This window comes from Catharus ustulatus, chromosome 6 (genome assembly GCF_009819885.2).
Source record: "Catharus ustulatus isolate bCatUst1 chromosome 6, bCatUst1.pri.v2, whole genome shotgun sequence".
NCBI lineage: Eukaryota > Metazoa > Chordata > Aves > Passeriformes > Turdidae > Catharus > Catharus ustulatus.
The window spans coordinates 37,580,435-37,607,250 of record NC_046226.1 but is presented as its reverse complement, the minus strand read 5'-3'; the positions used below and the strand labels follow the sequence as shown (position 1 = coordinate 37,607,250).

The window sequence follows — 26,816 nt, the reverse complement described above, 5'->3', positions numbered from 1 at the left end:
GCAATGGAGGCACAACACGCTCAGAAGAAGGCTCTGTGTCCCACCTAGCTCTGTGACCTACCTCCCACCTCTAACAGTCAATGGAAGTTAATGGAAAAGTAAAAGAAAAAGGGAAGAATGAAGGAATCTCTCCTCCAGTTACTCTCCAGTATCTAAAGCTCCTGGATTTGGGATTTCTAGTGCTGGTGGCTGCATCTGAACTACTGGGTTTCAGAGCACCAGTGGGATTTACTTTGCAGGAATTTCTCTTGTCCTTTTCAGATCTATTCATACTCTTGTATCCTATGTTTCCTTCTGAGCCATTTCCGTCAGGCAACTCTTTTCTAAACTCATGACATCACTAAAAGCACTTAGCTTAACTAATAAAGTGGTGAGATTTAGTGCTTGTGTGACTGAGCACAGTCTTTTCTTTCTTATGCCCAACTATTGTCTCATGTTTTGAACAACATGATTCTGGACTCCTCCTGCATAACACAGACATTCACAGCTTCTCAGAATATCAAATAAGAAAAACCACGTGGTGTTGCTGGTTGTATGGATTTTTCACTTTATAAGTTATTTTTACCTGTATCCTTGGTGTCCTGCTGTGTCTTGTGCTTATTTACATGTAAAATATCTGTTTAAGAGTGGACAGACTTGTCTGCAGACAACTTTACCCCAGAGAACCAATGTACAAAGGGGTGTTGTAGAGACTTCCAGCATTAAGCAAAATTAAAACAAGAATTAAATAAAACCTGCAAAACATTTTTTTTTCATATATTTCTGGGTGCTACCCAATTTACTGAATTAAGAATGATAAATTTCAACTACATGGTAGCAAAATTACAAAGGATTTTAAATACTATTAAACTTGTAAAAGTATCAGTAGCATTTCACAAAACAATTTTAAATTGCTGTATTTTATAATAAACTCAGTAACAACATTGCTTTGGCATCTAAGATCATGCCATTAATAGATAAACTTGATTTTAAGATTTCAGTTTCAAAATATGAATGTTTTTCGTGTGGAACTCTGCTGCTAATTGGTTCAAAATGAACCTAACCTCTTCAAGCAGCCATGAGGCTTCAGGCATGAGCATCACTATTCAAGACAAAAGCAAGAGTGAATAGTGCGGTTTCAAATTTCCTCTCAGTACTTTTAGCCCATGTCCGTTGTCTAAGGAATTCAGTCAGAGGTGAGAACAACACAGTATACAATTAGTTTCAGTCCTGCATGATGCAGGGCACTGGTTGTAACATGCAGGGTTTGCATTATATTTTAAAAAAATACAGATTTATGCAATTCAAATTTTTGCAATAGAGCACATCACCTTTCATGAAGCAGATTCGGGACTCAGGAAGCTTCTTCATCAAGCGACCCATGAAGAACTCACTGCCAAAATCCTCTGCACGAATGGAGGCACCATATTTTAAGAACCCAACCTCATAAGGGGTGAACTCCACCCATTCTGCAGAGACATAACACAAATTTTGAAATCATAATCTTATTGTTACTTCCCTGCTGGAAGAGTTATGACAAGGCAAAAAGGCAGCTGCAGGATAAACTCTATCTGCAGGGTGACCACAGACTGGCCTTCCTCAGGGTGAAGAGTTATCATTCAACTGGTCACTCAGTCAACAATGTCTTGCAGTGTTGTTCATTCAGAACTTTCCAATGACCCTCACCAGAGAGAACATAAGTGAAGTTAACACCAAGAGGGGTCAGCCTGAGTTACCCCACAAGTGGAGCTAAGGCTTGTGAGTACCTTGGCTGTCCTTAAACACCTCCCCAAGATTTCTCCTGCCCCATAGAAGACAATTTTCTCCCACAGCCTAGGCACAAATTCTGGAAATGGAAAAGGAAGTTACAGAGGAAAAGAAGCTGTTTATAAATGCTATGGGTCAGCTGTAGAAGAGGTTGAAGTACCGATAATGGAAATGGTTTGAACTCCAAATGAGCCCATTTTTGCCATCACCTTTGAACTCTGAAAGGCTGTAATCTTCTTTGATGTTGAGGATCATATAGATAGGTAGGGGATTTTGACCCTGACTCAATGCCTCTTGCTCATCTGAGAGTTTGTGGTTATTTTTCTGTGAATTGATGAAAGACAAAGAGCACAATCAAGGGACCTTCTTGGCATAGTATATGGGCTTCCAAGACGACAGCAAAATATATATCTGTTTCCCTCTTAATTTTGCTATTCTCTCAACTCATTTTGTGTCCAAATATATTTTTAAACAAGGAGTGATCTAAACATTTAAACATCCACATAGGCTTATTTAATTACAAGTAGAGTTGTAGGATGCTTTTTTTAAGCAATGGTCTCCTGTTCTTCCTCGTAAAAACATACAGTTTACATGGAAACTTTTTCTCACAGGGATGAGCAGAGGAAAATAAACTAAGAATACAACTCTAGTTAGGTACTCAGATACTCATACTTGTTGTAGGAAACATAGGTTTTCTGCTATACAGAAGCCCCTTGGGCTGCTAATTATGCATTAAGAGATATGTGGGGACAAAAATCTCAACAAGTTTGCAAACAGCACAAAATTGGGTGGGAGTGTTGATTAGCTGGAGGGCAGGAAGGCTCTGCAGAGGGATCTGGACAGTTGAATCAAGGGCCAAGGCCAATTGCACGAGGTTCAACAAGGCCAAGTTTCAGGTGCTGCGCTTGGGTCACAACGACCCCATGCAGCACTACAGGCTGGGGGAAGAGTGGCCCAGCAGAAAAGGACTTGGGAGTGCTGGTCAACAGCAGCTGAACATGAGCCAGTGTGTGCCTAGGTAGCCAAGAAGGCCAATGGTATCCTGGCCTGGATCAGCAGTGGCAGTAGGAGCAGGGCAGTGATTGTTCCCCTGTACTCAGCACTGGTGAGGCCACACCTCACAGGCTCTGTCCAGTTTGGGCCCCGCGCTATAAGAAAGGCATTGAGCTGCTGGAGCACGTCCCGCAAAGGACGTGGAGCAAAGGCAATGGAGCTGGGAAAGGGTCTAGAGAAAATGTCTTGCAAGGAGCTGGTGTTGTGTAGCCTGGAGGAAAGGAGGCTCAGGGGAGACCTTATCACTCTCTACAACTTCCTGAAAGGAAGTAGTAAATAGGTGAGGGTTGGTCTCTTCTTCCAAGTAACAAGTGATAAGACAAGAGGAAATGGACTTAAGTTGTGCCCTAAGAGGTTTAAATTGAATATTAGCAAAAATTTCTTCACTGAAAAACTGGTCAGCAATGGAACAGGTTCCTCAGGGAAGTGGTGGAATCACTATCTGTGAACCTTTGAAATTTGTGTAGGTGTGGCACCTGGGGACATGGGTTAGTGATGAACATGATAGTGACAGGATAATGGTTGGACACAGAGGCCTTTCCAACCTCAACAATTCTAAAACCCCTTTGTTAATCAGCAGAAATCATCTGCTGGATAATGCTGGGATGCTCTCAGGCATCTGTCCCTGAAGCTTCGTTTTCCATACGATAGAATGGAAAGCATAGGAAAAGCACTACCCCATCATCTAATGCTTTTTCCAGCAGAAGCCCCCAAAAATCAACACTAGAGATCTTGTATCCCTCTTGCTTCCGCAGTTTTAGCTCCTTTGCATAATATTTCAAGCTCTCCAGGGAAAAGCAGCTTAGCTTGCACTTGGTCATATGTCTGCGGATTTCACCAATGGGTCTTGATAGATCCTTGTGTGACCAGTCAGCACTCTGATACAAATGTGACAAAGTCCTGGGAAAAGAAAGGAAGTGCATTGTCATATGCAGAGAAACTTTCACTTTTTAGACTCAGATTTAAGGTCCACATCAAATGAACTAGCTGAGTTTGTTTAAAAGCATCTTTTGGGATTAGCTGATTGTTGAAAAGATTTTTTGATTTAGAAGAGTTTCCCAAATCTGTAGTGAAACTTGAGGACTTGTGGGAAGAAATCGTCCTTGCTGCTAAGGTTTATGCACAAAGCTGTGATTTGCACCCCAGTGACTGGGTAGGAAAGATCCTAGAGATGAAACAAAGAATCAAGGAAAATTGCAAGCAGCATCTTGGCCGTGCACTGGCCTGGGCAATGTGCTCCTAATGCAGCAACAAAAGAAGCTCACGACTGAAGCAGTATTCCTTTGTTTACAAAAATGAAGAGAAGAAATATCTCGCACAGCAGACTATAGAGGTGATGTCGTTGCTCAGGATCTCCTTACCATGTTGAACCAGATGACCCAGTGATATATGAAATAGCATCCAAGAGACCCAGCTTTTGGAGACCCAGCAAGTTGCCTAACAGAGATGTCAGTGCCCGGGTGCCACCTCCTGTTGTCATCACTGCTACAACTGGCACCTGTTTAATCATAACACAGCAGTGGCAATCAACACTTTGTTTACCAGCACAAGTGATCAGAGCTGAGTGAAATATAGCATGTCAGTCCCATAAAAAATTCCAACATTTCACCATTTCCCCAAGCAGGGAAGAAAAAAATGAAAACTCTATTTTGCACAGAAAAAAACCCAACAAAACAACAACCTAACTGATTTTGAGGATTTTGATCAAAGTCAATCACTTTTGATCGTAAATTTTTACATGCTGGCTTATCAAAACTTATTGTTTCAAGGCATTTCAATATTAGACTGAGTTTTCCTTAGCAAAACATTGTCTTTTGAGAGGTCTATTTTGATAATGAGCAGAGCTCATCCTCTCTGTAAGTCAAGCATAATAGCTAGATTACATTTCCTACAAAGTACCTAGGGTGTATAATTGCAGTGATGAAGCCTAATTGTATGGAAATCTAAATTGTGTTACAGGAAGACAAATTTCTCTAAGAAATCCATTGCGAGAAGATGAGCCCATTGACATTTTCCACACACATTTCCAGACAATTTCAGAAAAGTAATACTCAACAGTTTCCTGATTCAAACTGAACATTTTAGTTCAAAGCAAAGTATTCTGATTTGGATTTTCTTGACTATAAAGGAAATATTCTCTTGATGGAAAATCTGAAAATAGTAGTTAGAAGTACTTCCCCTATAAATTCTTTTACGTAAGAAACTGCTGGGTTTTTTTCATTGAAACTATTGTGCCAATGAGAAACAATGTATAATATGATCAGTCTGTGAGCAGGAGCATAATTTATGGAAAACATAGGAAAAGCACTACCCCATTATCTAATGCTAAACCATCGTCTAATGTCTAAACCCCTACTTCACTCTGATCTAAAAAATGCTGTCATATATTACCTAAAATGCCTTTGGTCCACCTGTCCTGGACAAAGAAGAAAACACAGGTAAAAAAAACGTAACCAGCTCTCAAGTTGGTTCTTCATTTCTCCGGTTCCTGATCACAAATCATGCTCCCTCTCTAAAGCACCAACAATCCCCACACTAGAATAGACATTTACAAATATGAACCATACCTCAGACAAATAGATTAGAGAAAAAAGTGTTGAATGTCTTTGTTCTCTTTGAGGAGCTACAGCTGAGATGATGAGCACCAGAGGAGACAGTCTATAATAAGACACCTTCTCATCAGCCAGTATTATGCACCACTTTAACTGTTAGATTTTCTCCCTCCAAAAATCTGATAAAATACTTTTATGAGGTCTTGGTAACTGAATGATCAGCTGAAAAAGTTGGACTATCCAGGTTTATAATGCACAGATGAAAAAGAAATAGAGCAAAAATTCTGATTTATGGATTGTATTTTCTGGAGAAATGTGTATCAAGAGGGCTTGACACTATCCTGGCTTTCACATTGCTTCATCTAAAGCAGAAAATGTAAAAAAGCATTCCTCAATGCTTTACATGATGCAGTGAATGTATCAGGGCTAGTTAAAGAACAATATGCAAAAGGTATGAACATAACACATTCCTGTTACACAGCATGTTACAGTCCCTGTGGTCCTCCCCATACCTCATGATCTTGTAGGTCATGTTCTAAATGTAGTGCTTTTTTCAGAGCAGAAGCCACAAACTTCTTCCTTTTCTGTAGGAAATTTTTCTCCTCCGTACACAGATCAAACTCCAAGCGAACATCTAAGTTTCTGGACCTCCAACAAAGTCCAGGGTTAAACAGGGTGTGCACAGTCACTTAAAATTAATATCTGGATGCTTGCTTACAAGTTGCAACTCTACTATGAGGCTTAGAAAAGCTTCTACTCTGGCCCCACAAAAGCACATCACAGATGGTATAGACAAGGTAGAGAAAAGACTGATAAAATGCAAAAAGTAGCAAAATCTTACAGAAAGAAATAGTCTTTATTACTACACTGATTTTCAGGAAGTGTCTAAGATATACTGCAATTCATATATGGATACTATAAACAGTGGAATATTTAGGCATTTTTGCCTCAGGACCAACAGATTTTATAAATACAAATACTCTGTATTTTTTACAAGCAAGGAAAGGAAGGTAAACACATCTTTTTCTAAATATACAGCTCTACAGATGTTGCAACCAGAAAACATTCTTCCTTTCTAAACTGAACTTCTGTATAGCAGCATAACAGGAAAAATCACCTATCACAGTTAACCACATTGTGGATATGGGTTATGAACATAGGTGAATAGGTAAATATAAACATTGACTAAATACTTTCTCCTGTAGTTACAGAAATAGGTAAGAATGCAAAAATCATATTTTTTCACAACCACAAAACCCAAAGACAGAATTTCTTACCAGTCATTTGACTTCACATGTAAATTGATTGTCTCATCCTAGGAAAAAAACAAAATCACCATATAAACACTGGAGATCATTTAATGTTCTTTCTTTACCATCAGCTCTTAAGCCCTTCTCTTTTTCCAAAAGCCATATTGAGCCACAAAGCCATTATAAACAGAAAATTCATCTAAATCTTAAAACTTCTCCAAGTCCACTTAATTTTCCTTATATTGTTTTATGCTAAAGATAAAGAGAGCAGTATACAGTAAAAAATCAACACCAGCTCTGCCAGCATGCTCCATCCTGCCTCATCATTTGCATTTGTTCTGATCTGCATTGGTCCCTGAGGTGGTCACAGAAATCCCTTTGTCATGTGTTTGGCTGTGATTTTTTTGTTGTGTTTGGTTCATATGAAAATGTACAGGTCCATAATGTTAGGAATTGTTAGGATGCTAAGGGCACTAACAGTTACATGTCTAAACCCCTACTTCACTCTGATCTAATTAAGTCATGCCCATTGATCTATAGCTTAACATTTATTCTAAGAAGTTGGTAGGAATCACCTTTGCTACTGCCACTTTCTCACTGAATGGAAGAGAATCCAGAGGAATAGTGAGGGATGCATAGTGGTCATTTTTGTCTTCACATGAAGTACGCTGAAAAATAAATTACAATGTAGAAAAGTATTTAATGCATACACCACAAAAAAGTGCTGTCTCCAATTTACTTTTTTCAAATGGGGTCCCTGTCGAGAAGGTTTCAAGTTGGCATCTGTGTATGTCTTAGGGGTTAAAATGCTGTTTCAAAGCTGAAGTTCATGAAAAATAGCTCTTCACTGAAAATACAAACTCTTTCCATTTGCCTCAGTGAAGTGTAGAAAACCATGAGTTTACTGTGCTTACTCAAGCTGATGATCACATACCGAGCAGAAATGAGGCTTCTTCTCTGCTAGAGCCATGCACAGCTCTGACAGGTTGTACTTGATGTAATGGAAGTTCAGGGGCTTCAGAGGTTGCCAGAAAGAGCCCAGCGACAGGGTCTGGCTCTTCTCATATGATCCCTTCACTGAAAACAAGAAGTCTTTTTCTAAAAAAAATCCAAACATAAAAAAAATACAGAGAAGTTAATGACTATGATCCCAGAAATTAACATTAAATAGTCTTTTGGAAGTTTGTATATACACCCTTCAACAATGCTTAAAAGCTTCCAAACTCTATTTATCCAGCAAGGGAACCTTACAAGAAGTAGGAGGAGAAGAAAAGCAAACAAGCAAATCAAAAACCACAAAACATCAAAAATCTTAGAAAGCTGCAGTACATGTTTTAAGAACTCAGGCAAATTGGACAAAATGTAAGTTGAGATAGAAACATATATTTTCTTCTACTTTACAGCACTTATAAGATTCATTCCTTTAATTTCAAAGTCCGGTTTTTATTGTTCGTTAGCACAGACACACTGTAACTGTTGGATCTGTGAAACTGTGTATATCCTCTTAACCATCCAATCCTGTGCTCTAATTGTAGGAACAAAGAAGGGAAGTCACCAGATAAGAAAATGACAGTACGAAACAAACTAACATCCAAAAAAAAACCCACACAGAGACAAAAATCCAAACAAACAAAACCAAAACAAACAAAAGAAACTTAAAAAAAAAATTAAACCAAACAAACAAACCCCAAACCAACCAACGTACCAAGAAAAGTTAGTTAACCATAAAATAAGGGAGTTTTGTTTCTAGTTTGAAGTCTAACCTGAAGGTTCTTTTTTTGTCCATCTGCTGTCCACTAGGACTTCCAAGCAAGAAATTTCACGAGACTGTAGCAGGGATGAACAATGAGAGATGAATGTATATAAAACACTCCATGTCTGAGTCACTTCACTGCTATCTGTCTTTGGTCACCTGAGTCCCTGGGGTCTGGAAAACAGTCCACCCTGTGTTTGTTAGGCTGATAAGAGAAAGACTTTGGCACTCTGAAAATGTGACAGGCTTCAGCTGAAATTGAATTTGTTGTGGTGGTTTTGGACAGGACTGGGAAGAGAAGAGAAATAACAGGGGGGGAAATGGGAGTGTGCTGAGACCCCCTGAGGGTAAACTGATGGGTTAGCCAAATCACAGGGATGTCCTTGCTGCCCTGCTTTGGTCAAGTGCCACCTCCTCTAAGTAATGAGTTAAGGGCAGCTGAGAAAGCAACTTCCATATCATCCAGTGGAAGTGGGGAAACAGGATGGCTGTGAGGGAGGCACAAAAGAAGTTCCCCAAAGGCATGACACAGCAGCAGTAAGTCAGTGAAAGACCACTTCAGGCTTTGTCAACAGACTTGATATCAGCCTGTGGTGGTGAACAGGTCTCTGGGTATCCCAAATGACTGTGCACATTCTTTCCTAAGACATCCTCCCACAGGGAGCAGCATAACAGGATGGCTGCTTGTGTTTGACCCCCGTCTCCCTCCCCTTCAGCCTCGCCTGCGGTGAGGTGTTGGGCACCTGCCAGATTCACCATTCCTATTGCTGTCATGAAAACGGAGACAGAAGAGCAATAGTTTAAAATTACCACTAATACACCGTTAGTCACCAGTTTTTCAGGAGGGACCGGACTGAAAGAGAAAAAAAAAAATGCATTCAGAAGTAGTATCAACTAAATACATCCTTAAATGAACATCAAGGGATAATACCTTTCTTGAAGTTTGTCTTGTCCAGCATGGTCTTAAACATGTCACTGATTTTTAATTTTGGGAGACATTTGAAATGTGTTTTCCTTTTTTTAAAATTTTTAATTATAATGGTAAACAATAGGTTTAATAAGTATGATGACTGCTATTCTTATTTCCTCCCTCATCCAGCAAGTAACAGGATGAATTATTAACTAGGAGGATTCTTGGGAGATAAGGAAGACAGAGTTTTAGTCAATATGCAATTAACTTCATCAACACCAGCCATTGCTGTCCTGCTGCGTATTTTCAACTATATTATACAAAATACTAGCCTGTGTTTGACTGCTTGCAAAGGGGCACTTCTATGGTTCCCTGTGGATATTACTCACATGCTCTCTGATGCAAACTCCACCTCTAGGATCTCCTGCGTCTGTAAAAAAGAAATTTATTATAAACATCTGAATTAGTTTTCTTTCTCATTAGCAATAGTTGCCAATTATTATTCTGGCTCCTGAAAGAGTTCTTCAATCAAATCAAATTTCATTCCTGCTCCAGGGTATAGCGCAAGGAGTGAAAGCATTTGAGTTGGAGTGATTTTGAAAGTGTTCTCCCTCCTTTGTTGACCATCAGTCCTCAGGCCAAGCTGCCCTGTTCTGTTTGGTGGTGAGGCAGAGAAGGGCAGGCAGTCCTGCAGCAGTAGCTGTTGGCTTAAAACTCTCTAAAGGCTTGGGTTTTTACTGTGTAATGTTATCTGAAGAGGAATACTGCTGTATAGAAGAGGGCATTCTCAACTCTTCTGATCAAAAGGACTCCTATAACACAGACAACACACTGACCACTGCCCAAAATGGTTAAGGCAGACTGCCTCCCAAAATCACTGTGGACCTGAATACCAATATATACCCTGTAAGAATAGTCAGTGAAATAGCAAACATATAGAAGTATCTAAACTGAATACCCACATCCCATGTTGAAGTCATCATGTGAGTTCAGGCACACTAAAACAATGAAATAGTTTGAACAACTGGCCATCAACTGATTTTAGCACATCAGTATGGATATGTGTATTATTTTTGGGTATATTCAAAAGAGTTACAGGGCAAGGAATCAGTTTTTAAGTGAATACTGCAACATGTGCCAGGGTATGCCCAAACTCACAAGTGTTTGTGCCAGGAAAAGAAATTCTAACAAAGAAACTTTGTGCAATGCTGATGAAGTTTTGTATTGCAATGCTGATGAAGTTTTGAATTTCCAACAAAACCTATTTGAGCAACAAAGTCAAGAAAGTGGGAAAAACGGCAACTCTGGTGTCAGAAAAAAAACACCTGCTAAGAGATTTGAAGAGCTAGCAAAAGTTTTCAGGATCATGTCCTTGTCTGCTTTGCTGATTAAGGTTTGGAAGGCTCTTCAAAGGTATAATGAAGTGCATGCCATGAGGAAACAAACTCTCCCATCTACAATTGCTTTAAAAGAACTTATTTAGGAAGTAATATCAAAAGAAGTATTTTTTTCCTGTGACCAAGGTAGTTTTATCACTCACCTTTGGATTTAGTTGAAATATCAAGTGAACAGTTTCTCCAAGCTGGATTTTAGAAACATCAAAGAGAACAGTGAAAAGGAGGTCATCTTTAGTGACTGCATTTTCATCATACACTTTCATCTCAAGAATATTCTGTGAACAGAGATACAGAATTAGGATTCTATTTTGAGACCTTACAGAGACACGAGATGATGTGCTCAGCATGTAAAGGAAAACAGAGAAAGAATGGGGAGAAGTGAGAGAGCATGCACAACATTTGCATCCACACAGAGATAAAGAAAGATATTCTGAACTTAACACAGAGTAGGGTTTGTTGCTGACTTGTACTGCAGAGTAATTTAAATGACAAAAGCTAGTAGAATCATTGACTATTGAAAAACATGTTTGACTTCCAATTTAGTTTGAGGTCACCACTTTTTCCTGAACTGTAGAAAACCAGCTAGTGGTCAGGACTTTGTTGCTATTGGTAGAATAAAAATCCTTGGAGATAAGCAGCAATTAAAATACATTAAGGATGTACCATATTATTACTTCACGGTTGCATAATTTTATCCTGTACATTATTAAACAGATCACATGCAAATAATTACCGTGGAATCTACAGAAAGGGATATGCTTTTATTAAATTGCACAAATCCCACTGTATAAATTCCCTCCTCTCCCTCCCCTGTCACCTGTCTGTTTGGATGGACAGGAGAGGGTAAGAACCCCTCTGTGCCTGTTTGTTAGTTGGACATGGGCAGGCTCGGAGATGCCTCCCAGAGTGCTGAGCAAATGAACCCTAACTGCTGTTTTCTCAGTGGGGCAATAATTCAGGCCTCCCTCAATATATTCAGCAGCCTCATTTTCATGCAAATTACAGGGAGTGCTTATCTCAGATTCTTACTTATGCATCAGATTTAGCTGAAACTTGCTAAGAGGCTTGATGTTTATTAAAGACACACAGGGAGGCTCATGGTCTCATGCACAAACACATGGATAAAAGACAGTGAGCATGTGAGCTTTGTTGTCTTAGAAGTTCATAATGTATCTCAGAAAGGTCCATACCTAAATGCGATAAGTGATTGACTAGACAACCACACTGAAAAGAAGCCACTCCAGAATCCAAGCATTCATTTTTGACATCTATCATTCTGCAAGAAACCAGCAAGGGAGAGATGGCAAATGACCTTGAGTTTGCAATTTACTGCAGGAAGACACAAAGGCTGCTGGCCTTTAAGGCCACCAATGTAGAAGCATCGAACTCTGGTCAGCCCTGTCCATGACACTTGCTAATGGAAATAAACTCACTGTCAAGAGACAGAGGCAGAGACAAGCAGTCACAGAACCTTGGTTTACAGGACAGCCATAAATAGCCTGTAAAGGATTATGGAAGGTGATATGCTTAAAATTGATAGTCTGCAGTTACTAGAGCCAGGCTTGCACTGAAGAGCAGATCAGTTTTCCAAGCTGAGCTGCTGCAATAGAATATCCTTATCTGGCTTAAATGACTGACTGACTTCCTGAGTGACCATCTGACTCACAGTCCCACTTACTTCCAGCTAGCCAAGAGAAGCATGCCAGGGTCCTGGCTGGCCAAGGGAGATCTCTGGCTGCACCCCTGGGATGCTGTGTGGGAAGCAGCCAGGGATGTCTGGCAGTTCACTGTTTCTATCTGTCCTGACAGGGAATATGAGGGCAGCATCACTGGGAGCTAGGTAATGAGCAGAGACAGCCCTTGGCAGGGCTGTGTGTCACCAGCTCTGGGAAGGATCACCCTCCTGGAGCTGTAGGACTAGTGCCTACAGCACAAGCCTGGGAAGCCTTTCTAGCCAGCTGGTTGTCAGACATTCATCAAAACAGATGCCCATCAGAAAACACTACTGCTCCTGGTGAGACAGCACAAACATGCCCAAACAGATCTTTTCTTCCACAGGGACAGTGCATTATATGGTTTTGCTGAGCTCTGGCTACCGTAATTTGGAAACACAAATACCTCGCAAAACACAAGACAGGAAAGGAGAAAATAACCGGACCAGCAAACTCTGGTTCTGCTCAGAGGGTAAGGAGTACAGGAATTACAGTATGTACAGAGAAGCCTGCAAGAGCCTTAACTGCTGGGCTTTGGTTGTCCCAGATCCCCAGGAGACATTTTTGCAGCCTACTCTCAAGCCACAGCCACCACCACCATGCTGCTATTGCCACATACTGAAAATTACTCCAACTAATGCCACGTCTTGTCTTCTGCTGCAAATTTACTGAAAGTAAACATAACATCTTCCCAAACACTACTCCTGAAGAACTAGTTCAAGTAGCTTGTGTGGCCAAGATATCTTTTCAGCTGTTCTGTGTGGTACTGCAGTTTTGAAAAACCTTTCAGGAAGAGCAGGTGCTCATGTGCAAGAGTTGCAGATCAGTGGGTGTTTGTTCCCATGCTTCAATATTTGTCCTTTGCCTTTCACTTCTCTGATAAGCCTGCAGGGCTTCATGAAATTGTGCCTCACTGGCATTTTGAAAGAAGTTGGAATTTTTTTAGGTTTGCAGGGGAAACACCGGCTGTAGGCCACAGATGGGCAGACATGTAAAAGCTGAAAGCTACACCAAACAGGACCAGTAACACCCAACTGCAGAAGAAAGCCTGAGAACATGTATCATAGCAACTTCTGCAGCCAAAGGCAAGAGGCGCTGTTCACTGGAGACCCTGTGGTGTAGGAACACATGGAGCTATTCCAAATGCTGTTTTGGAGGAGTTTATCAATTCTTGGGAGAGCCAGAGGACTGACCTGCTGATTTGCCACTTTAGAGAGTCCTGATCCGTCACCAGCACTAGGAAATGAACAGTGTAAGCTCTAAAGCAGAGATTGACTGCCCCTGGTGGGAAGTAAGCTTGGTTTACTTAGCCTCCCACTGATCTTTGTGGACTCCTAGACCCTGATGTTGATGCTGTCTTTTGGAGGGAGATGATAGCAGGACTTGCAAATCTTCTTAAGCTTTAACATTTATCATCATGATAAAAGTTCATCAAGTTTTATTTTGCAAACTTAAACTGTTGCTTTGTGACTTCTTTTTTTTCTGGTCATTACAAAGGAATAGTAAAAAAGCACAGCCCTGTGATGCTTTCACTACCTAGCTCATACATATATTTTACACTATTCAATTTACTTTGACATTTTCACATTTATTTGTGAAAAGCAGTGATTTAAAAAGGAAAAGAAAAAGGGAAAAGTGACAGAATACTATGGGAATGGCTAAAAAATATCGTGGATTTTTTTTACATATCAGAAAATTAAATTTAATTTTACTGCTACATTCTACTCCAAATCCCCTTACTCATATCCTTGTAATCTTCACACTTATTTATTTTTGTTTTGCCCTACATATTGATCACACAATGCCGTTTCTGCCCCAAAAGAAAAACAAATACACTCTGTATCTTACCTTTACTTGGCTCTGGATCCTGAAGCAAAATGTTTCATTCCACACTGGATCTTTGCAGTTCTTAACAGTTTTGGTCCGGACAGTCTCTGGGGAAGCAGTGGGCAAGGACAGGCTTACATAGCAATCGGTTTGGCTAACTGCATTTGAAAAGATATGTTGTAAATAACAAATTACTACAAATATCTTAAAGCGCAGCCTTATAGCACTGAATGTGTACAGCAAATTGCAAAAAGGAGGTGTTTCAGTAACTTTTTTGACAGGTCTTTATTCAAAACCATTCACTGCCATTTGTTACCTCCTCCAAGTATGAGCTCAGGTCATGAATGGAGACTCAAAGAAACTACTGCAATAAAGACAACTGGTAAGAAAAGAGTACACAGAGCTAGTTTGACTTAACAACCTGTTATCGGTACATCCCCTGTCGGCTGCAAGTGAAGGGATTTTTTGTGATGGAGAAGAAAAACACCTATGCATTTTAAGGGAACCTGTTCCAGGAGTAAAATACCTTTTTAACCACCTTCCCCATCTGGTCTGCTGCCCCCACATATCTGTAATCCAATCCATGTAATGAGTTGACTGTCTCACCCAACATGTGATCATATCCCTTCACCATGAAAAATAATATGCAAAAATGGTAGTGCACTTTTATCTTCCTGTGATTTAAACTCTGAAAATTCTGATTTCTGAGAAAGGTGGTAATGTCACAGAAGGTTGCACAGTGAGCTACAAGTATGGCATTAAATCTTCATGCACAGCAGTTGCTTTGGTTTTGTTTTGTCTCCAGACCTGTCTGGATGGGCACAGCTATCACAGAATCATAGAATGGCCTGGGTTGGAAGGGATCTTAAGGACCATCTAGTTCCAACCCCCCTGCTATGGGCAGGGGCACCTCCCACTGGACCAGGTTGTTCTGTGTGCTGAGCATTGCCACATGGTGTGGATGAATTGTCTCCTGTGCATTGCCAGAGTGTTTGTGTGAGAGGCGAGTTGGGTACTTGTATATCTGTGCAACTAACTTTCCCTTGGTGTGTCAGTCTGGTCTATGTGGAGTATTTGGTGGTGGTTAGGGATCTCTCTGATACTTCTGAGACAACTGATTTTAAGCAGGGAGTAATGCAGTGCATTTGCTCCTAAGAATATAAAAGAGTTGATGCCTCATGAACCTGTGCTAACAAACCAAGACCCTGATGATGTAGTGAAGACTGGTGGGGCTCAGTCTCTAGACTGTCATCTACCCCTTCCAGCCCTCCCATTTTGAGCCAATCTGCTGTCCTTTCTAGGGAATTTGCATTTCTTTTGCTGCCGGGCAACTACAGCTGTCTCCAATGTCTCCAGCTCTAAGAACTTGTCATGCATTCACAGTATAGCTCAGATCTGGGTATGATAACAGGCAGTCTGGAAATGTGGATTACATGCTGAGAGGCAGCATGACCAAGTGAGTAACCTGCTGGAAAATATCTCATCACATGTTGGTTCCAGTCCCAGCTCTGTCACATACTGCTAAGTCACTCTGAGCAATTGATTTAAATTTATCTTGTTTCTCCATCTGCATTTCCCCACCAATAACACAGTGATAACTATCCTTTCCACTTTTGTAATCTGCTTGGATGTGACCCAGGAAGAGAGTCTGATCAGTAATTATTTTATTGTTTCTCTACCAGTCTCCTGGTTCTCCTTCCACATTTTCTTTAAACTTGTGGGGTAAACCATGCTGCAATGAATAGGTGTTGCTTAAAGCAATTTGTGCAATCAGGGTACGTATGATTTATCTTTCAGGTCTTCTGATACTGTCTGAACATGAAACATCTTCCAGTTTTTCAGCATGCCCTTGACTGTTTCCCACTTACTGCCCATAGTAGGTAAGAAATTACTTTAACATTGCAATAACGTTAAAAAATATCCTAATGTTACATACACGATTTAGAAACACCTGCATTTGCAAATTTAAAATGCAGAATATATGCAATATACCTGTTGAAAACAATTTATTGGCAATGAAACGCTTTCTTTAGCTGTCTTTCACACACTATTTTCGAAAACTCTGTCATTGATTTTTAACATTTGAAAAAGATCATACTAACTTTGCATGGTGACTTCCCCAGACGGTGCCAGAGGAGTAGGGTGTTTCTTCAGCAATTGTGTCTGCAATTTATGCACTAGTGATGTATGTGTGTTTTAGAGAATTTGTTCATTTATGGTCTGGGATATCTCTCTGTTGTACATACAGGCTATGACTCTGGTTAGAAGAAAGGCATTCATTATTTTCAGAGTATCAAAGAAGTGCTAAACTTGTGACTTACACTCATGTATATAGAGAGAGCTGTCATAGGTTCAGCTCTTCATCCCCTCTGAACACAACAGACCTGTACCAACCTGAGAGGTTAGTCTGGTCTTTAGCAAGGCTGCTCACCCTTAATAAGAGCAAAAATAGAGTCCTACAAGCTGATGAGCCACATTTAACACCAACTAGGTTAGCAACCAGTGAGGTCTCAGTCTCAGCATAGCCTAAGATAAGAATGTAGATAGAGACAAAGATATTTGACTCTGAAAACAAGCAATTAAAAGCAGGACACTGCACAAAGAATAACAAATTATACCCCAGAATTAAATTTTGCAGGATGCATCTGACAACTCACATATACAACACAAATTTAATTACATTTTGGACCAGATCCCAAATACATAATATTAAACATAAGGGCAGGTGGTGAGATTTAGCATTGAGATCCTTTTGCATACACTTTTAGCCCTGGAGAGGAACATGTGGATGCTCACTCAATGTCTTCCATGTTGCATTCTCTTCCACTCTTTTCCTCCTTCCACCATAAAATGCTTCAACTCTTACTAGCTAGTAAACATACCCAAATTGAAGAGAATTGATTTAGGCAGCCTGGCATATGAGAAAGAGTTGAAAGACTTGAGTTTGCCAATTAAACAACAACAAAAAGATTGGCAAATAATCAGTTCTGTAATGTCCAAATGATTCATACAAAGATGATAAGGATCTGTGTCTCTGTGTGAACAGAGGCAAAAAAATAAAAGGCTGCCCCAGCTCTTAGAGGAGGATTAGCTCCAGCACGAGAGATTTTGTAAATTTTTTAGTTAACTCATTTCAAACTGTTCCAGTACTCAGACATGTATGAAACAGTGACAGACAAGCTAAATTTCATCCTGCTTCAAGAGATGAGGACCAGCCCAGGTAAATCTAGAAGGTGCCATATGGAAATGCTGCCACGTAATGTCCATGTTTATGCTGGAAGGCAGAAAACAGGATAATCATGTCACGTCAGTTATAGTCCATGGAAAACAACCAAGCCATTTCCCTCCCAGGGTTGACTCTCAGGGAAAGAAGTGATAGGACAGCTTTGTATGATACACCAGCCCAAGAGATCAATTACCAGATAGCTGGGTGCTGTCTCCAAAACAACTCCAAACCTCCTTCTTTGACATGTATGAAATAAGACTCTAAGCTCCTTGGAAGAGTTGCTGCTTTTTCATTCTAAACAATGTCTGAGGAACAAGGTCCAAATCCATATATAGAGTCTCCAGGTACCATCACAATACAATTATCAAAATTAAATAACACAAAATGCAACACAATGCAATGCAGAGAAGCCTATGCACAGCTCAACTACAAAACATGCATTTTCATAGGCATACACTTTTTAGATTTTCAAAAAGCATTGCCACTATTTCAGTGTTCCCACCCTCAGATAAACAGCCACTAACACCCAAAATGGGTATTTTAGGAAAAGAGATATTATCAAACAGTCAGATTTTCTTTGTTCCACCTTTAGCCATCTTGGGGTGATAATGTGGTGCATGCAATCTCACCTCTATCACTAGCTCGATTTTTAAGAAGGTTCTTTCATTTTCTTTTAAAGAACAAACTAGGCAAAACCTATGGTTTAGTCAGACATCAACACTGTTGATGCAGACACAGAGGGCAGATGAGTACCTTTGTCAGGAAAGTATTCAGAAATATTGTCAATTTAATAGGAGAATATGATGCAAACAATAGCACCAAAATTTGGGAGTGAATCTTACTTCTAACCTTCACTGGTTTTAACCTTCACTGCAGCACTACTTTACTGTCTCCTGCTGAGGGTACAGACACAGAAAGTGCCCAAGAGAGGAGCCATAGTCCCATGGGGACATTCTCATGTATCTTCTCAGCAGTGCAAACTATCACAACCATGTCAAATCTAGCCTCTCTACTTTGCATTGGCCTCCCACATAACAGCAAATCACATGTGGGTTCTTGGTCCTTATCTTTATCAAGGTAATCAGTGTTCTCTGTTCAGCAAAAAGGTTGCCCAAAGCTCCAGAGACCATCACTGATCAAGGACCACAAGCTTTGAGAATCTTGCCTGTGGGCAAGGCTTTCCCTGGCACTACTCCAGGTATTCAAAACCTCCACAGTGACCAAGAGGTACCACAGGCCTTACTGCATTGTGCTTTTATCAATGCCAATCACCTCAGCAGGTTCATCTACATCCTTGGTAAGGACGCTAAGAGAGACAGATGCATAAAACAAAACTCTGCTCAGAGGGCAGAGAAAGAATGAATTGCTAATGACAGATATCAGTCACATAATGAGTAACTGGATGAGCTATAGATACTGCTATTTTTTATGAAACCAGAACAACCAGGACAGGTTCTGGGGTGGATAAAACCAATTTAGATTCAATGAACAAAAATGTATTTAAATATATTTTTCATAACAAAATATCAAACATGAGAAGTTGTACCTTCGCCCCGTGTCCAGGTTCCAGCCAGAACAGGGTTAATTTTTGCAGTAGCCAAGAGGGGGCATGGCCAGGACCCAGAGGTTATTGCCGGGAGAGGGGGGAAGGGACTCTCTTCATTGATATTGTTGCTGTTACTGCTTCCTTTCTTACCTCATTGCTGTTTCCAATAAATTGTTAGCTCAGCCCATAATCTTAAGCTTTTTTGACTCCAATTCTTCTCTCCAGCCTGCCCAGCAGGAGAAGTAAGTGGCACTTTGTTGGGAGAGTCTCTTAGTGGGAGCACTAAATAGAGGAGTACCACTCCTAAACCGCAACAGCCCATCAAACAAATACCTCAAAAAATCTTGAAACAATTCCTGTAAATCTTTGTTAGCAATCTTCCATTATTTATGAATTATCAATAATTATAATAACTGAATAATTGAATTATCAATATCTGTTATGTAGTAATTCTTTGACTATCCGAATTGTAACTAAAAGTACTGTCAACACAGGTCCAGTGATATTCAATTTGTAGTTAATGTTTAGTGTCAACCTAAGTATACGTCAGTCTTGACACAAAATTATGCAACAGGAAGCAGGATATAGAATAAAATGTAGTCTTTATCAAGGATGATCAAAAATTCCAAGGTACAATAATTTAAAGAAGACGTGGGAGACAACAAGCATGGGGAATGGCAATGCTCAGCTCATTTCTTAAATGGTGAGAAGGCGTTACTCAGCTCAGCCCAAGGAAACGTGTAAACAGAAATCCTATCCAGAAATCAAAGAACACACTGCTTCATACTTATCTGTTTTCTGAGTGCAAACTAGAGCAGAATCTGCCACTACCTTTTAACTCTGCAAACCAAATGGCAGAGGAAGAATGAAGGATCTTGAGTCAGCACATGGACCTGTGTTCTCTCAAGGCACCATGTGGTTCTACATTGCTGCCATCACCACCTACTCATTCCAGCCTCTCTTCTTCACCCAGTCTTCTCCCTTGCTCATTTCCATTGCCTCCACCCTTTTCAAGCATGTTTTAAAACAGGTTTTGACATTTTAAATATTATAAAATATTATGAAAGTTGTTTCAACCACTTGCTAACTGGAAGCCCCCACTAAACAAGAGGATAATGAAGTCTGCTAGGAGCACATAGTATCATCACAACAGTCCTTAAAATTCATGCCTGTTCAAGGAAGGGCAAGTGTCGCAATGCCTCCTGCACTGGTACAGTACAGAGCACAGTAGCTGATCTCACCTTTCCTTTTGAGGCAGAGATGAGCCTACTATTTATCTAAGATCCTTTACTTTCGCCAGTCTCTCTGTCAGTAATAAGTTCAACTTTCTAATGCATCTGTGAGACTCCTGGTGTCCTTGCTGAAGCCCTGGCTTTGGAAATTAGGAATTGTGGTTTTGAGAAACTCTTCTTCTTTAAGACTACACCAAGAATCTAAAGGAAGCCACGCAGGAGGATCACACACCTTTGACCACCAGAACAGCTTTCTGATCTTGCACACAGAAGCATGCAGAGGCCAGCATGGCTGCAAGAAGATGTGTGTACACCTACATACAACCCACTGATACCTAGCAGAAGAGATGCAATTGTTCCCACAGCTGTAAGGAGATGCACAGAGCAAGTAAGGATCTCCTTGATTATAAATAGCATTGTCCTTTTTAATGGCAGTTTATGCTGCTGTCAAGGGACAAACACTTTTTATCTCCACACTATTTACCATTAATACAATACAGTAAAATTGTATATCCTACACTCCATCATGGCCATCAAAGACTTGAAAAAGGGAAAAAAAGTAATTAATCTTCCAGATTAGCGAATTCAAAACAGGTAACCTGAGGGAAACGTGTTTGGTAACAATGAACTGAGGAAGAGCATGAGCAGACTTGGTTCACATGAGTACATAAAACCAAAAAGAAGACTGAATAGAAAGGAAGAGAAGTTGTTAAGAAATGCAGCTATGAAACTGATTTACATAATATTCACTGAGATTATCTATTCATTTGTTACTCCTATTATTAGCTGTGGTCATTACTTATTTCTAAACATCAGTCAATATCAGGCCTCCATTTCAACAGGTACCTCAGTAGTTATGTAAATAGTTCTTGATCTTGATCTAATCAGTTTACAATTACAGTAAAAAAGGCCCACTCTGGAATATGACATCACAGGGAGGATCTTCTTGTGATTACTGGCTGCTTTTATACCTGTTTCAGTTTCTTAACCAGTTAGGAAATCCCTGTTTACAGGATTTGTTGCAACTTGGCAGTTACCCACATAGTGACTTCTCTGTCCTTGTGTAGATTCTTCTTGCCAAGCATTTGTCTTGGGCTCTTTTAGGTTTTCTCTCCATTGATGCAAAAGCAACCTGTCTGAGAGGCAGTGACATCAGGAACCTAAATGAGGTGCCCTGAAAAGACACCAACACTCTTTTTAAAAGGACCACATCCCAGGATTGTTCTTAACCACTGCAAACATCAGTGACCATGAGAAGCAATTTCATGCTCAAGTGAATGTGCCATTAGCTCTGGCCAGCCCAGGCAGCTGCCTGTTGGCACTGCCAATGCTGCCTGACTGCCCTTTTTGCAAAAAGACTGCTGCTACCCTCTCACACCAGGGCTACAATTAGAGGTAAGGTAAAAGGAAATATGCACAACATGTTGTGAGCATATCTTCAATCAGTCCTTTCCACACACACTGGTTTCCTTTGGAGAACATGGCATTAAAAGGGGTTTTGTTATTCTCATGGTGTTAACATGGGGTTTAGATGATAGAAGGAAAAACATTGGTACAACTGCCTTCCAACTGTTAAAATCAATAGGCAGTGTGGCATTGTGAGCTTGCTATGAAATTATATAGCAACATGCTCAGATTTTAAAAGGCCCAGATTTAGTACTATAACTAAAGAGTAGCCTAAAGCTTTATCTAATGAGAATGCTGATTGAGATTATCCTTTCATATTAAAGAAAACAAATTTTTAAAAGTAGCTGTAGACTATTCTAGGAAAAATTTTTTGTAGCCTTGGATTTTTCTAAATACCAATGAGGATGTGTCACCAATTCTAAAGACATTCTTTGTCTTCTGAGTGGAGTATTTCTGTTAAATACATGTATGTAGAAAACTTTAAGTTTATATTTCACTTGTAGCCCATGAAGCAAGCAGGTTTCTCTTCTATAGATGCCAATTTGCAGTGTAGATCATATTTTATCTCCTGGAAGATCAGTGAACCCCGCCACTGAGAAAAGGGCCATGCAAAACCAGATTTGCCAGGTGTTGCACCCCATGGCCTGCTGTGACTGCAGTGGCAGCCTCTGGGATCAGTGAGTGCCAGGTGTGCTCCAGTGGGACTGTGCACAACAAGGCAGCCACGCTGAAAACAAGACCTGCTCTGGGGAATCTACACAACACCCATCCAGCTCGTGTTTTAAGCAGCACATGGGGTGAAATGCAGTGGCAGACAAGTCTCTCCAGAAAGTAACTGTGCCATGGTTCAATGGTGGAAATGCAGAGCCCTGCATAAAGTTGGCTTTTATGAAATAACTCTGGGACATGGACATAAAAAACTATGCTCTCTTCCAGTGATCTTGTATGGTGGACAAGCTTTTGGAAAACAAGAACATGGAGAACCCAGGCACCTCAGGTTGTCACTTTTGCTGATGCTGTCAGTGACTCGTCATTTTGCTGGGGCTACAAGTAAGCCCTGTTGGACAGTTGCAAAGAAATTGCATTCTCCAGGCAGATTTTGCAGAAATCCTGGATGTATTTATGAAGATTTGTGACAGCCACAAAGCTGTCTCAGTTTTAAAGATGGAGGCAGTCATATAATGATTAGCATTCTGCAATTCTTGAGGTAAGTACAAGGGGGCGGTTGTCTTGGTGTAAGAGCTGACATATCTAATATGCAAAAAGGTCTTTTCACACCACCCTGAAAAGGACCAGGTTTTCTCATGCACGCATTTCTGCTGCCCATGCAAGGCAAAGAGAAAAAAAAAAATGTCTGTAATTATTTAGTAAGCAATATAACCATATAGACCTCCCCAAAGAATAACATCCTGAAACTGGGAATGGTGTTTTCCTGTGACATTAAAAAAGAGTGTCTGAGTTCCCATTCAGAGCAAAGTGAGATGACAAGTATCAAAATAAGATCGCTTAATGGCCTCCAGAATCCAATAATTTGGGGTATGACAACTAAATGCAAACACTACTGTTGACTCAGAAGCCAGATCTCTCAGCCACAGACCTCTTGGGAGAACAGGGCAGAAAAAAGTATGGTCCAGTGTTTGTCATACCTGAAAGTATTTATTATAAGCCAGTTCTGGGGACATACTCTCAATCCAAATGAGACTTTGGATTGGTCTGGTATCACTATTCTTTTAAATTTTCACAAGGAAAATTTAGCCAAATTCAAACATGCCTAGAAGTTGCAACAGCTATATCTTTGTGATATGCACTACTTAGATTATAGTTACTTGAGAACCTTCATAATTAGGGAGCAATTCCTTCTGGTTCATGAATAAGCCTTATTCCTAACAGACTTAAATGCATATTAGTAACCTAATCCTTGTAATTACACTTGCACCATGTACAAACACAACCTTTTGTCTGATACACAGGGAAAAGGTCAATAGCATGATTATAGGTGATTGCCAGAGCAAACCCACAATAAAAAAAATAAGTGTTATGTTATATGACATTGCAAGTCCTATGTTATATGTCTGTGTGCAAGACATGGGCACTGAGAGTCCCTCTGCACAAAGAGGGCTCATTAGATGTGCTGTGCCACAGCTGAAGGAAAGCAAAGAAACATCCCTGATTTTAAGGCCAGAGGCACACATTTTGTTATCAGCTCTGCAGGTGGTTGTTTTGATGTTATTGTCTGTCAGGGCAACTAAGAAATTCCTTTGGTTTGGTGACATGCCAGAAAACAGTTCAGCTGAGACAGAAATTACAGAGAAGGAATTGAAACATCCTTTCACTTTTCTCTGAAGTTTTGCTGTTTTCAAGAAAAGGCAATATCCTTGTATCACAATGGCAGAAAAGCAAGAATTTAATAGGAATCTCCATGGAAGCAAGTATACTTGCTGTGTTCATTTAGTCTTATTTGATACACAAAGGTTCATATTCACTTCCTTTCCCATTTGTTCCTGACTTGTTCATTCTGAGTCAGATATTTGAGATACTGAGCTTTCTTTCTCCTACCTGAGAAAGAAACTGCTGAGATTTTTTCTCTTCACTTCCACTTTCACCTATTCCAAGTCCTCAGAAACATTTCAATGGTACTTGTTTATCCTGAAAAGTCTACTTTGAGAACATTTCAGTGAAATTTTGACAGAAAAATTGTTGCTTGACAATAAGCTCTATAATGCTCCTTCTATCTTTTTTTTGCTTTAAAACAAAGAGAAATTCAAAGACTACTACTGAGAATTAACACCTGACTTTGTTCATCAAAACTGGCTCTAAATCTTGTTAGCAGTTAAGGTACTTTACAGTACACCACAGTAGACATTTGCTATTTCCACTAATAATAGTAACATGTTATAAACCAAAGGTATTGTTTATATAAAACTGTATTCAAAGCATAGCCCAAATTCAAATATGCATCAATATTTGAAACCACCGTGTCACTTCATACACAGATAGCAGTTAGAGTGCCAGTAGCAAGCACATGTTCTCTGCTTTCAGAACTGAGCTACTAAAAATTGCAAAGAAAGACTATGATACTCACACAGATCTGCCTTTCTCAGATTTTTCATTCTTATGATTTTCACAAAGAATGAACAGCAGGGGCATTCATCACTCTGCAGAAAAATGACAAAGTTTATTACCTGTATTAATGTTAAATTGTTTATGCTTCATAAAACATGCTCTCCCACAACTTCGTGTTGCAATTTTGAAAGCCATGAAACAAAATTGGAAGATGAAGTGCATTACTTGCATTACTTTGGAAGTTAAAGTCATATCTCTGTAGAGTCTTAAAAAATGGAAAAAAAATGAGGGACTATTCTGCTGTTTATATACATCATTGGCAGAAGAAATAATTTTTTGTGGCACTGTTTGGTGAGTGAGACACCATCAGAACAATGCAGCACAACATGAAAAAAAGCAGATGCAAGAAAACATCTTTGGAAGAGATGCTAACAAAAGTTCCCCAATCAAACCAGACGCTGGATATTTGCAGAAGGCTCATTAGCTGAAATGTCAAGTGCAGAAGGAAAGGCAAATAACAGACCTGACTCAAAACATAATTCTTGCAGATTTTAGTACCTCAAACTTTAGTTATTGCTTCACTGAAAGCATTACCTAGTTCCTCTCCCATTCTTGGCTAACAAAATGACTCCACCAAATTCCTTGAGGGAGTTAGGTCACTCCTTTTTCCAGTTAGGAATCGATCCAGGTGAGAAGTTAAAAATTCTTCTATCACTCTTGAATTGTAATAAGCTGACCTTGGTTTGTTTTTTTATGTGTAACTCCGAAAGAGAAGGGCATGTTTGGGTTTAGGTTCTGGGTGGATAAAGTCTCCCCTCACCCCCTGTCTCTGAGAAGCTTCTACTTTTACTCTTGATGCTGTTTCAGTGGTTAAGGGCAAGGGGAAGAGCATAGAGGACAGACTCTTTCCTTGCTTTCTATGCATATTGTCACACAAAGACCATTGCCAGGTTCTGTTCAAAAAGATGAATTTGTAGATCCTTAGTTTTCTTTGACCAGATTGGTTAGACATTCATATGTGTTATTTCTTAAGCCATGGGGATGCCCCATTTGAGATCTGCAAGCGTCAATGAACATTTATGTTAACATATATCCATGTATGTATGACAGAAGCTTTACAACCTCCATTATACAACTAGGGAAGCAGGGCACAGAATAACCTAATAAGTTGTTCATGGCAAACTGAAGGTTGATTTCAGAACTGAGAAGGAGACAGTATCTTCATTCCCTGAAACCCAACAGATAATTTTAGGGCTTTCCTTCCCACTTATGTTCCATGAAACAAACAAAAAACCAAAATCCCATAAAGCAACAAAACAAACAAACAAACAAAATCAAACAACTAAAACAAAAAAGATCCACCACAACTTCTGTGACAGTTCAAGATTTTTTTGTGCATCAGTCATGCACAAATATAAAACTAAGACTATCACTATTAATCACTGGTTTTAGGCAGTGACTTCCAGTGTGCATCACTACCAGGTACATGGCTGCTGTACCATATACATTTATATATGGACACCGTATACATTTATAGTCACAGCTGGCAGATGCTGCACTGTGGAAGGGTACAGCTTACATAACACTTGAGTCTAACCACAGATCCATCCCAAATTCACAGAAAGCTCCTGTGAGGCATTTGAGAATGGTTCCCAGCCTCCATGTGAATCACCCCCTGTGGCTGAACTTCACTACCAAGAGTGCCTCCACAAGGCAACTAATACTAGCAAAGGTATAAGTCATCCTTGCATAAATAAGTAAATATGTACATGAAATTAGAAATAAAAGCTCACAAGTCCTCTCCTCCCAGCCACAAACCCACCCCAGGCCATCTTCAGCTCTTAGAGCTTTCACACCCTCACCTCACGAGCACTCCAGTATGAGCCCATCCTGCTCCCAGCTGCATGCAAGTCAGAGATGGATTGTCACTTCACTGTTAGAGGCAACAGCAGTGATTCACAAACCACCTCTGCAAGATTTAAGGAGGCACCTGCTGAGGAGCAAGTGGTTTATCCAAGCCCCACCTTCCTCATTGCATGAAAGGGAAAGTATGAAGAGAAAAGGGGAGGGAATTTGCTGGGTTTATTTGACAGCTAAATACCGGAGGTCTGTGTTTGGGGAATGCTGTACACACCAAGGTGC

At 40.0% G+C, this 26,816-nt stretch overlaps 1 protein-coding gene across 1 annotated transcript in view; it reads right to left on the bottom strand.

The window, feature by feature from the left end:
* Window positions 1–26,563, bottom strand: part of LOC116998272 (cytosolic phospholipase A2 epsilon-like) — a 31,708-nt gene extending 5,145 nt beyond the window's left edge. The window contains exons 1-15 of the mRNA XM_033063792.1: window positions 26,537–26,563; window positions 24,694–24,766; window positions 14,222–14,358; window positions 10,805–10,936; window positions 9,654–9,694; window positions 9,165–9,207; window positions 8,365–8,428; window positions 7,536–7,699; window positions 7,177–7,269; window positions 6,629–6,666; window positions 5,864–5,999; window positions 4,161–4,297; window positions 3,477–3,699; window positions 1,956–2,070; window positions 1,311–1,448 (exon numbers count right to left, since the gene is read on the bottom strand). Coding sequence (XP_032919683.1) covers window positions 1,311–1,448; window positions 1,956–2,070; window positions 3,477–3,699; window positions 4,161–4,297; window positions 5,864–5,999; window positions 6,629–6,666; window positions 7,177–7,269; window positions 7,536–7,699; window positions 8,365–8,428; window positions 9,165–9,207; window positions 9,654–9,694; window positions 10,805–10,936; window positions 14,222–14,358; window positions 24,694–24,766; window positions 26,537–26,563 — 1,561 coding nt within the window. The remainder of the gene's footprint in view (window positions 1–1,310; window positions 1,449–1,955; window positions 2,071–3,476; window positions 3,700–4,160; window positions 4,298–5,863; window positions 6,000–6,628; window positions 6,667–7,176; window positions 7,270–7,535; window positions 7,700–8,364; window positions 8,429–9,164; window positions 9,208–9,653; window positions 9,695–10,804; window positions 10,937–14,221; window positions 14,359–24,693; window positions 24,767–26,536) is intronic.
* Window positions 26,564–26,816: the final 253 nt, after the last annotated feature.